The sequence below is a fragment of the Lynx canadensis genome, chromosome A3 (assembly GCF_007474595.2).
Source record: "Lynx canadensis isolate LIC74 chromosome A3, mLynCan4.pri.v2, whole genome shotgun sequence".
Taxonomy (NCBI): Eukaryota; Metazoa; Chordata; class Mammalia; order Carnivora; family Felidae; genus Lynx; species Lynx canadensis.
Genome location: NC_044305.1, coordinates 17,607,979 through 17,621,178, shown reverse-complemented (window position 1 = coordinate 17,621,178; position 13,200 = coordinate 17,607,979). Strand labels below are relative to the sequence as shown.

Sequence of the window (13,200 nt, the reverse complement as noted above, 5' to 3'; positions counted from 1 at the left end):
CCACTCATGCTCTGTCTCTGTCTCAAAAATAAATAAAAACATTAAAAACATGAAAAAAAAACATATTTCAGGCAGTACAATAGAAGGCTTTCTTAGAGCCACGGACACCCCAAAGATCGGTAAAATTACCAGATAAAGAAGTAGGTTCTCGGTCATTAGAGATATTCAAGAATAAGCACTAATACCAGTTAACTGTGATGTTGTAATGTTGATTGTTTTATGTGTAGGGGGAGAGAGGTAGATATTTGGTGACCTTTCCCATCCTTTTCAGCCCCGTGATTTTGTGATGTTATGACTGGTATCCCATCTTGACCAAAGAAATATCTGACACTAAAAAAGTTTCCCTTGTCTTTGGGAGAAGAGAATATTTTCTAATGTGGAAATTTTCTATTGCTAATAATAAAAGACTTAGTATTCACTGATTAACTACAACATGCTTAATGCATTCATAAATAACAGATAGGTATTTTATGGATGAGGAAATTAATCCTTAGATGGGCATGCAATGTTCCCAAAGGTGATTTGAAAGACCTTTTTTATCTTTTAATATTGAGGTCTGCAAATTTTTTCTGTAAAGGGTCATATAATAAATATTTTAGGCTTTATGTGGCATAAAGTCTCTGTCTAAACTACTCAACTGTATTGGTGTAGCATCAAAAGCAGCCTTAGACCAAGTAAATGAAAAGGCATTGCTGTACTTAAAAAAAAAAAAGTGTGCGTGTGTGTGTGTGTGTGTGTGTGTGTGTGTGTGTGTGTCAGTCATGGGGCTGGATTTGGTCCACAGGCCTTAGTTTGGCAACCTCTGCTCTAAAGCCATGCTACTTCTCATTTGAGAATAGGAAAATACAAACGCAAGAAATGGCCTTCATGTGGCCATACTTACTCCATTGGCTTTGCTGAGTGCCTGGAAATAGATGCTGTAGCTTTTCAGAGGGGAAAGAGGAGGGTTCCAGTATCCATTATATGTCTTGTTGTCACCCACTGTAAATGGCTGGGTAACAGGCAGGTTGGCAGGCTTCAATTCAGCAGCAAAGTAGTGTAGAGAATCAAGGCTGGAGGCATTCCTATAGCTCACAGGCACCGAAAAGCACTCAATGATATCAGCTGCCCTCCGTGATTTTTGAGGTCGCTCCTCCTTGACAACCAGCTGATAAACACTGAACAGGAAAGAGAAGCAGATGAGCAATGATCTGGAGGGATGCACTTGTTATTTATTACCATTTCTGTCTACAACTGAACCTCCCTCCTGAGTTTTAGAATTATAAACCCACTGCTGTGTAGAAATAGATCTCCATTTAGATGTCCCAAGGCCAGCTCACACTGGATATATCCAAAATGTAACTTGGTCCCAACCCCTACAAACCTGCCTCTTCCTCCTTCTACCTTTCTTTCCTTAGTGAAGGGTAGCATTGGCCATCAAGTGACCAGATATTGAGTCTGGGGCTCATTTTCAATTCCTACCTCCTTAGATCTCACTCTGCCCCTATAAACAAAAAGCCCAGTTGACATCAGCAATCTGCATCTACCCCACCTCTTTTTCTTCCTTCATTGATAATGCTTAGGTTGGGCACTTCCCTACCTCTTCCCGGATTCAACTGGTCTCTTTACCTCTAACTTACCTGATAAACTAGTCAACTCATTGATCTTCCTAAACATATAAACACAGTCTCTCTTCAAACTCTTTCATAAGCTGTTATCCTAATGATATAATCTGAACTCCTCATCCTGGCACTGGGGACACTTGTGCCTGGCTTCCAGTCTGTCTTTCGGAAACTCTTAGTTTGGACCCCTCATTCCAGTGGATCCAGACAAACATCCTTGGGATTTCACTTCATCAGTTCATGCTTCCTCCACATGCAATGTCTTCTATCCACTTCTGTCTGGGGAAGACTTTCCCTAAAGGCTGAGTCTATCTTTCATCTCCTCAATGAAGTCTGTCTAGACCCTCTCACTCTGAATGAGTTTCCCCCCACCTTAGTTCCCCTATAACTCACTAATGGATATCTTCTTGGGATTGTAAGAATATGAGCACAGGACTGTTTCTCTGGTTAGACTGTTACCTTTTTGGACAGTGGGAGTTGTGGTTTAGTTATTTCTGCATCATTTATCCCAACACCACATTGCCCACTAGGTTGCCTGATACCCATAAAGTCATCACTGAATGCTTGTTCAAGTAAACCAAATTAAATTGAGTTAAAATTGAAAGTAGGCATGAAACTAAATATGACTGGATACAGAATCCCTAATCAAAATAAACAGTGAATACTCTGAGCTCCTGTCTAGTGATTGTGTACCATTCCCTTCAACTTGGAAGGAAGTAAGAAGGTACCAGTCTGTGAAGAGAGATGACTGAGCCTTGAACACCAGCTGTAGGCCAAATATGTAGGCTCCTTTTATAAAAGTTATCCTAAACGTTGGTGGATCTGGATGGCATTTTATTATCTCTTTGAATGTCCACAGTTTGTATCTCTCTGTAAATACTTTTCTTTTAGAAGATCTTTCTTGCAGAGCTCTCTGGACTCATGACCTAAGACAAAAGATCAATTGCCCAAAGAGTGCCCCCAGGAAATTTTTGTGAATTAAAGGTGACTTCAGCAGTCACCCAAACCAATCTTCTAAAGATGGCATAGTGAGATAGCACATGGTTTATGAAAATGGAGCATGGTGAGCGCTACCATCCTTTAATCAAGCCGTCCATCTAAATACACTTGGTTAAGAAACATAACTTGGACAAAGACAGAGGCAGAGGACTATTTCACTAAAATAAAAGGGTATAGAGGGACTAACCCAAGGAAACATGATACAATATGGCAGGGCTTCTCCTGAATCTCCTTGAGCATGGGGATCGTCAACAATGCAGATGGAAAAAAAATACACCATGTGAATGTTTGCCACACTTGGAAGAGAGTGATACCTTGAGTGGAGGAGAGCAATAGCTCAGTGAGCATGTGTACTCTCTGATGGGCACAACTGGATGAGAACTCAGCAGCCCAGAGTGCAGGTGAGTGTCATGTGAGTGGATATGGCCACTTCTCTGGGAGGGCAGACTACATCTGAGTGTGAATAATGTCCAAATGAGCATCTGTAGGACCTGGGTGTCTAAAAACCAAGTGAACACATATACTCTTTGAATGAGTGTGACATTCAGATGAATGTGTGTGGACACCTAAATGTGTATGACACGTGAGTGCGTCTAACATCCCAAAGTATATGTGTGTGTGACATCTATATGTGTTCATAAAACTGAAGTCTGTGGTGCCTGGGTGGCTCAGTCAGTTAAGCCTCAAAATCTTGATTTCGGCTCAGGTCATGATCTCTCAGTTTGTGAGTTCGAGCCCCACATCTGCACTGACAGTGCAGAGCCTGCTTGGGATTCTCTGTCTCCTTCTCTCTCTGACCCTCTCTTGCTTGTGCTCCCCTCTCTCAAAATAGATAAATAAATAAATAAATAACACTAAAAGTATGTATTAAAAAAATTGAAGCCAATAAATGCCTAAATTAAATCATGACTTCAGGGCACATTCCCTCCTCAACTCTGGGGTCCTTCTCAACAGTATAACCACTATGTTTATCAAGACAGCTAAGCTCAAAAGTCTCTGAAAGACATCACCAAGACCCAAGACCCAAACCTAGAGGAGGGGTGTCTATAACAGTTTTCAGGACCTCCATTGCTTTACATATAACAGCAGTCTCAAGTAAAACTCTGAATCTTGCCAGAGTGCTCAGGACTGCTTGTTGAGGGTCTGACTCATGCAACTCTAATCTATGAGGAAAAGGGCAAAAGGCAATGAAGAGTGAAGGAGCAACAGTCTCTTGGGTCCATGTGTGGAGGCTTGCAGTAGGATCTAAAAGACTGAACTGGGGGGCGCCTGGGTGGCGCAGTCGGTTAAGCGTCCGACTTCAGCCAGGTCACGATCTCGCGGTCCATGAGTTCGAGCCCCGCATCGGGCTCTGGGCTATGGCTCAGAGCCTGGAGCCTGCTTCCGATTCTGTGTCTCCCTCTCTCTCTGCCCCTCCCCCGTTCATGCTCTGTCTCTCTCTGTCCCAAAAATAAATAAACGTTGAAAAAAAAAATAAATAAAAGACTGAACTGGGCTTGGAGGCACTCAGCCTATCCAGCCTGCATGCCCTCCTGACTGGGTTGGGAGGCACTAACAGGCCCCATCTCTAGGAATGGGGTTTGCAAAGACCTGTGAGTCCCTGCTTTCCTCTGATGTCCAATCTATCCCATACTATTCTTGGGTTAATCCTGTCCACATGAGAAGACCTCTGTCCTTGTTTCTAAGTTGAAAACTCTTGTGCCACCCCTGAGTCCTTTTGTTAGCCTCTCCCTCTAAATTGAGAATCCAAAGCCTTGGAACTTCATTGGGGCCGGATCCCACTCCCGGACTCGCTTTCTGTTGTCCTTGGCCCTACTATGATGGGATGGATCACGCAGAGCTGCCAGGCTGGCCTGAGTACTGTACATGACTGGCATGAGATTCTGTGGTCATGGACAGCTAAGCAGTGGGTCTTCACTGGGCTCTAACGCGTGAATGCTGCCAAAGGCTACAGAGGGAGGCAAGACATGTCTCCAGGGGCCAGCCCAGGATCCCGCCATCAATCTCACTACTGAGGACTCACTTGTCAATTCAACCAAACTCAGCAGCCAGATTACAGGTGAAGACACTGAGGCTGACAGGCTGAGTGCCCTGTGTCAAACTGTGGCAAAAGCAAAAAGCTAGACTTTCATTCACAGTTCAGTATCCTTTTCTTTCTCCATCTCCCTTCTTTTTCCATAAGCCAACAACATGTGACAAAGGACCTTCAGAGTAGTTTTTACTTGGCAGACTGAACCTGGCAAAGGATATCTGGGGAGGGGCGGGGTGGTGGTGGTTAAACCGTGTTGTCAACATACAGTTCACATACAATTGGGATTAATGTGCCTGAGTGCAGCCAGCAACACCCTCAGGCCTACTGTGCCTGCAGCTTCTCCATTCAGAGGCAAATGTGCAACCATGGCCAGGAAGCCATAAACCATTTGGTAGTAAAAATCTTTTTTCCAGTGGACCCAGCCCCTCTTAAAGATCAGGGGACTCTGATTAAGGAGGAGAATGGCACATGTAAGCTGTGTGAGTGTCCTTTCCTTGATACGCACACTTTAGGAAGCAGGGGTGGGGTGGGGGGACAAGACAGTTTCTTTTTGTTTCTTGGGATAACTTCATTCTCATTGTCCTTCTCTTAGGAACATAATTATCTAAGCTCTTTATGGCTTGTTGGTAATGATAAAATCATACCTAAATGAGAAGAACTCCTCCAAAGTCGTATCTCTAGTGCAAAAGAAGTGATTAAAACATATTCCGGAGCATTTGTAAACAGAAAGGATTTTTTTTTAGTAGAAAAATCCTGATAGTATTAAGAGAAGAATAACAAGATGCTCACCTCACCACATACAGCATTTACCCCCACATTTCCCCATCCTGTGACATCCCCTCTATTTCTTCCAGTGAGAAGATGGACATTTGAGGTCCCAAGACCTCAGCTCATAGAGGACAGGTGCTTCAGAAACCTTGAAGAGTAGGAGGTGTGGGAATTCCTCTGCAGGTATTAGAGGAGGACCCTGCCACCAGGGCCTCATGGCCCCTCTGATTCTTGAGTTGACAGTCTGGGTGATAACTCATGCTCCTCTATGAAGGACCAGGGGCCTATCAGAGCCATCCATCAATCACTAACACATCCTATGGCCCCCTTTTTATATCTGGAGAAGAGATCTCCAGCAAGGTGCTATTACCCATTCAGAATACTTAAGTCAGGTGACAGACAGACAGGATGCTGTAGTTCACAGGTGAAGACTGCCCAGAATCAGAAAAAGGGACATTTAACACCCATGTTCTCCCATAAATAGGCTTCATAAATTTATATGATCAGTTCATACTGACACTGCCAATTCAAATCCATTAACACAAGACTCTTCCTCACCTTCCCCATCGTGAATTTGTTTCCTACAGTGAAAACCCTGGTTTTTAATATCACTATTTTTTACTCATTTACTCTCTCACACAATACACACAAAAGCATTTCAGAATTAACTCATCAACACCAAAACCAGCCTCAAGACTTAAAAAGTAAAATTCAAGGTTTCTCTACTGCCCTGTTCCAGCTCCTTCCCGAACAATTCAGTCTTAAAGCCATTAGGCAGGGCAGAGCAAGGCAGGCAACCTTATGCAATGGGGAAAGCCGTGGTGGCCCTGTGTGGGGAGCAGAAACCACTTAGTGTCCCCGAGGCCATTCAGGTGATCTACAAGATCAAAAATATTTCAAAATACCATTAAGATATTATTTGCCTTTTGCACTTCTGGTGTCTCACAAGTGTACTGTGGAGTTCTTTATTTTTACGTTTAAAATACATTTTTTTTAATATATGAAATTTAATGTCAAATTGGTTTCCATACAATACCCAGTGCTCATCCCAACAGGTGCCCTCTTCAATACCCATCACCCACCCTCCCCTCCCTCCCACCCCCATCAGCCCTCAGTTTGTTCTCAGTTTTTTTTTTTAATTTTTTTTCAACGTTTTTATTTATTTTTGGGACAGAGAGAGACAGAGCATGAACGGGGGAGGGGCAGAGAGAGAGGGAGACACAGAATCGGAAACAGGCTCCAGGCTCTGAGCCATCAGCCCAGAGCCTGACGCGGGGCTCGAACTCACGGACCGTGAGATCGTGACCTGGCTGAAGTCGGATGCTTAACCAACTGCGCCACCCAGGCGCCCCTGTTCTCAGTTTTTAAGAGTCTCTTATGCTTTGGTTCTCTCCCACTCTAACCTCTTTTTTTTTTCCTTCCCCTTCCCCATGGGTTCCTGTTAAGTTTCTCAGGATCCACATAAGAGTGAACACATATGGTATCTGTCTTTCTCTCTATGGCTTATTTCACTTAGCATAACACTCTCCAGTTCCATCCTACTGTGGAGTTCTTAAAAAGCCACAGAACTTCAAAAACACATGAAGTTGGTAGTGTAGGTATCTCTTCGAGGTACTTATTTCATTTCCTTTGGATATATAACCAAAAGTGAGAATGCTGGATCATAGGTTAGCTGTATTTTTAATTTTTTTTTTGAGAAACCTTCATACTGTTTTCCATAATGGCAGCATCAGTTTACATTTCTACCAACAGTGTACAAAATCCTCGTTTATTCACATCCTTGCCAACACAGTATCTTTTGTGTTTCTGATAACAGTTGCTTTAATAGGTATGAAGTGATATCTCATTGTGGTTTTGATTTGCATTTCCCTGATGACTAGTGATGCTGAATACCTTTTCAGGTACCTGTTGGCCAAATGAATACCTTTTTTGGGAAACTGTCTATCCATGTCCTTTTTCCACTCTTAATTAGATTATTTCATTTTATTTTTTTTTTGCTGGTGAGTTGTAGGATTTCCCTATGTATTTTGAATATTAGTCCCTTATCAGGTATGTGTTTTACAAATGTTATTTCCCATTTTGCAGTCTGCCTTTTCATTTTGTTGATTGCTTCTTTTGCAGTGAAAAGTTTTTTAGTTTGGGATGGAACTACTTGTTTATTTTTGCTTTTGTTGCTTGTGTTTTTGATGTCATTTCCATCAAATCATTGCCAACACCAAATTCAAGAAACTTCCCCATTTTAGTGTAGGAATTTATGTTTCAGGTCTTACATTAAGTCTTTAATCCATTTCAAGTTAATTTTTGTGAGTGATGCAAGACAGGGGTCCAGCTTCACTCACTTACATGTGAATAGTCAGTTTTCCCAATACCATTTATTAAAAAGATGATCTTTTCCCCATTGAGTATCCTTGGCTTCCTTGTCAAAGATTAGTTTGAAATATATGCATATACATATATATCCATATATGCATGGACTTATTTCTGAGCTCTCAATTCTGTTCCATTGGTCAATGTGTCTGTTTTTGTATCACTGCCATACTGTTTTGATTACTATAACTTTGTAATATAGTTTTAAAACAGGATGTGTGATGTTTCCAACTTTGTTCGTCTTTTTCAGTATTTCTTTGGCTATTTGAAACCTTTTGTGGTTCCATGTAAATTTTAAAATTGTTTTTTTCTATTTCTGTAAAAATGCCATTGGAATCTTGGTAAGGATTACAATGAATCTAGATGGCTTTGGGTAGTATGGACATTTTAACAATATTCATTCTTCTGATCCATAAACACAGGATATCTTTGTATTTATTTGCATCTTCAGTTTTTTTCATTAGTACCTTACAGTTTTCAGTGTACTTACTGGTCTTTCATCTCGTTATTTAAATGTATTCCTAAGTATTTTATTCTTTTGACACTATTGTAAATGGGGATGTATTCTTTATTTCTCAGAAAATTGTTAGTGTACAGAAATTCAACAATTTTTATATGTTGTTTTTGTAGCTTTATCAAATTATCCTTTAACCTTTATTATAAAGTTATTATATTGCATAATATATATATAAAGTTATTGTTATATCAGTCATATATTACATACGATATTACACCTTATGTATGAGATCATGTCTTCTGCAAACAGATAATTTTGCTTCTTCCTTTCCAATTTGGATACCTTTTATTTCTTTTTATTGTCTGACTGCTCTGCCTAGAACTTCCAGTACTATGTTGAATGGGAGGTGTGAGAGTGGGCACCTTTGTTTTATTCCTGATTTTAGAAGAAAACCTTTTAATTTTTCACCACTGAATATGCTAGCTGTGGGCTTGTCATATTATTACGTTGAGGTATGTTCCTTCTATAGCCAGTTCACTGACATTTTTTAAAATCATGAATGGTTACTGCATTTTGTCCAGTGCTTTTTCTGTATCTACTGAGATAAGCATATGATTTTCCCTATTCCTTCTATTAATGTGATGGATGCATCACATTTATTGATTTGTGTATGTTGAACCATCCTTGCACCCCAGAAATGAATTCTACTTGACCAACCATAATCCTTTTAATGAATTCAGTCAGCTAATATTTTGTTGAGACTGTCACCGATTTTTCAGGTGAGGGCAGATAACAGTTATCTCAGAGTCAGAAGTATGCTGCTGAAGATCAGGGGTTCCCAACTCTGGCTGTACATTTTGATTGTCCAGCAGACTTTTAAAAAAATGCTATTCTTTGGCCCCACCCTGGACCAACCAAATCAGAATCTCTAGGGGTAATCTTTAGGGGGTCTCCAGATGATCCTAATGTGCGACTATGAAACCACAAACCTAGGTGATTCTAATATTTATACCTTTGTCCTAGCAGGGACATCCCCCTCAAATATTCTTACTTTGTTTAAAATCATTACTTTGGGGCACCTGAGTGGCTCAGTTGGTTAAGCATCCAACTTCAGCTCAGGTCATGATCTCACGGTCTGTGAGTTCGAGCCCCGCATAGGGCTCTGTGCTGACAGCTCGGAGCCTGGAGCCTGCTTCTGCTTCTGTGTCTCCTTCTCTCTCTGCCCCTTCCCCACTTATGCTCTGTCTCTATCAAAAATAAGTACATGTAGAAAAAAAATTTTTTTTAATAAAAATAATAATAAAATAATAAAAAAATAATTTTTTTTAATAAAAACAAAATCATTACTTTGGGTCATTCCAATCTACCTCAGCATTCCTTCATAATTATCAGTTTTTTTGAGTCACTGTCAATTACATCTGTTGATTTATTTCTTTTATAGCTTTCATCACAAGTAAAATAGGTCTTGTCTGATTATTCTGCCTGCTCCCTAATAGTCTGTGAACTTCATGAGGTCTGAGACCTCTTGCCTGGGTTGTTGTCTGAGATCTTACTGCCTGGTTTGCTGCTGCACCCCCAGCTTCTACTATCCTGCTAAACACATAACAGCTGTTCACTAAGTACTTATTAAATAAACGAAATTGGCAAAATTTAGAAAATGAATTTTAGATGCATGTTCATGTCAGTTCTTACTACATGCTTCAATGCTATCCTAGATGCTGTTCCATCTCCCCAAGATGCCTTTTTCCTTTTTCTGCATCTTGAGGATTCTTCATCCAATCTAGACCTGTATCAGATGTTACTCTTTCTGAAGAGACTTCTCTCTCTTGCAATCCAGAGCTAGTTTCTCCTACCTCTGTTCCCATAGCTCTCTGTCCGTATTTCTACCATAGCTCCCATTGCAATGATTACCTCACCCAATAGAAAATGTTTAATGAGCACTTACTACCTACTAGACATCATGCTTACGCCCATTCAACACATTATTTAATTTGACCTTCATAATAACTCTTAAGAGACAGATACTATTACCTTATTGTGACAGAATAAGAGAAATAGAGCACAGAGAGGCTCAGAAACTTAAAGCCACATTGCTATTTGAACACTGAGGTTAATATTTGAATGCAGACAGTCTGACTCCTGAGCCCTTAGTCTTATCCATAAGGCTAAACTAAACATCTTTTTAGCACACCCTAAGTTGAACCATCATCTATAATTTACCCCACCAAATAACGTACTTCTTAAAAAAATTTGATCTTAAAGCTAACTCAATTGTTTTAAACATAGTTTTAATATTATATACAAAAGTCTCCCCAGTAGCAAATATCTTTATTCCAGGAGGTCTAGTGACTTAGGAAACTTGTCAACTAAGAAGCTCTTAGTATTGGCACAATGAAAATAGTTAAAGGCATAAGGTCTTAACTCAAACATACTAATACTTACATGGTCTGCTAATACCTTTTCTTCCAAAGGACATTTGACTGAGTGGTCTATAGGAACATGTAGGTGTTGGGTGTTCACGGCCCTGACAATAATCTACAGGAACACTGTAAATGCACTCCTCACTGAGGTTAACTTTGTTCTCTCTTATGCATTCTCTGTACTTGCTTAGGTTAATGCAATTTCATTAAATAACTAAAGAAGGTGCTTAGTTTCTCTATTTTCCTAGATTACCAGAGGGCCTTCTGATGGCCAGAATGACTATGGGGAAAGGTCCCAGAAAGCAGCAACTGGCACCAGGGTTGATTCATATATAGACAGTAAAGCCCTTAGTCATCAAAAAAAGTTTATCATTAGTAAATAAAACAAGGGCTGTATAATACACCTTTAGTGAATTTCTAATAACTTTGATTAAAGTATTAGCATTTATAAACCTGGTTTCTAGTGCAATACACATCCGTGTGACCTTGGGCAAGTAATTTAATCTCACAAGAGAGAACAGTTATTACATTTCTTAGTCATTCTTTCTGGTTCTGTGTCCACCAGCCAGCCTCTGTGTGCTCTGTTGCTAATGAGGGCACTGCGGACCTCTTCAGAGTTGTTCTGAAACTATTGGCACTTCCTCTCATGGTAAAGAGGGCTAGAAAATTTAAGTCCTGCTCTTCCCCAACCTTCACCTATATTTGGCCTTAGACTAGCATTTCCAGTGACTGTCTGGAACAGTAGTGAAAAAATCCTGTTCCTTTGCCTCAAGGGGAACTTATTCAAGGTGAAATTCACTCACCAGAGCCCCCCACAGAACACACCCATGTTTGGCTTCTTAACCTTCTCTTTCCAGCTTCCCCTTCTCTTGAACTAGTTTTTACTGGGAGCATCTTCTCAATAAATCACTTGCCTCCAAATCCTTGGCCTATGAGTCGGTTTCTGAGAGAACCCAACCTAAAATAACCTCTATATGCCTCAACTTCCTCAAATTTAAAATTGTGGTGTGGGCCTTCTTGAAATCGTGTTGTGAGGAGCTCAGCACAAAGACCTCTCTCCAAAGAGCAATGAATAAACTGAACAATACTGTCCACACTAATGATTTCAGGAGTGGGTGGAGAAAACTCACAATTGCAAACATGTATATGCAACATCTATAATAGAAAAGAAAAAAAAGTCTCAAATTAATAATCTACGTTTCCATTTTAAGGCAGCAGAAAAATGAAAGCAAATTAAACTCCAAACAGAAAGAAGAATAAAGATTAAAGTAGAAATCAATGTGATAGACAACATAAAAATAAGAGTGAAAAATCAATGAAACAAAAGTTGATTTTTTGAAAAGATCAACACAATTGGCAACTATATCTCCACTGGCCAAAAAGCAAAGAGATAACATAAATTACCAAAATCAAGAATGAAAAAGGAAACACCACTACAGACTCTACAGAAAATTTAAAAATTATAAATTAAAAATTATAAATATAAAAATTAAAAAAAAACTTTATGCCAAAAAACTTAGACAGTTTAGATGAAATGGGCAAATTCCTACAAATACATAATTTATCAAAACTGAGTCATGAAAAAAAAGAAGATTTCAATGTACTCATAAGAAGTAATTGAATTAGTAATTAAAATTCTTCCCTCAAAAAAGCCCAGCCCATACAGCTTCACTGGTAAAGTCTACCAAATATTTAAGGAATAAATAATTCTGATTTTTCATAAACTTGCCCAGAAAATAGCAGAGGAGGTAATGCACCCTGACTCATTCTATGAAACCCTGATATCAAAACCAGAGAAATACATTATAATAAAATAAAACTAGAGCCTAAGCATTCATGAATATAGGCCCCAAAATATTTAACCAAATAATAGCCAACTAAATCTACCAACATATAAAAAAGATGATACATCATAACTGATTTATCCCAGGAATGCAAGGTTGATTTACTATCCAAAAATCAATTAATGCAATCTAGCATCTATTGAGAATAAATGGAAGAAATCACATGATAATTCCAACAGATTCAGAAAAAAAAGTGACAAAGTCAAATGCATATTTATGATAAAAAGTACTGATAAGCTAGAAATAGAGAGAAGCTTTCTAAATTTGATAAGGTCATCTATGAAACATGTTAAAGTTAACACTCAAGAGTAAAAGACAATGCTTTCCCTCTAAAAGCAGGAACAAGACAAAGATGTCTACTCATCACTGTACTATAGAGTCTAGGCAGTGAAATAAAACATTGTGCTACAGATTCTAGCCAGTGAGCCTAGTTAATTAATTAAAGGCATTGGAGGGAAAGGAGTGAAACCTTTCATTTGGAGATGACATGATCCTACACAAAGAAAATCGTAAGAAATACACATAGGTACAGAAACTGACACAGACACACACAGATACCCAACTATAATAAACAATTTCAACAAGATCACAGGACACAAAACTAATACATAAAAATCAACTGTATATTTATCATTAGTAAAAGACAATCTAAAAGTGAAATTAAGAGAATAAAATTCCATTCACAATAGTAACAAAAATAATACTTAGTTAT

General features: G+C 39.3%; 1 protein-coding gene across 1 annotated transcript in view; it reads right to left on the bottom strand.

Annotated features, from left to right (window-relative positions):
- Window positions 1–13,200, bottom strand: part of PTPRT (protein tyrosine phosphatase receptor type T) — a 934,550-nt gene that overhangs the window by 242,278 nt on the left and 679,072 nt on the right. The window contains exon 15 of the mRNA XM_032592759.1: window positions 884–1,157. Coding sequence (XP_032448650.1) covers window positions 884–1,157 — 274 coding nt within the window. The remainder of the gene's footprint in view (window positions 1–883; window positions 1,158–13,200) is intronic.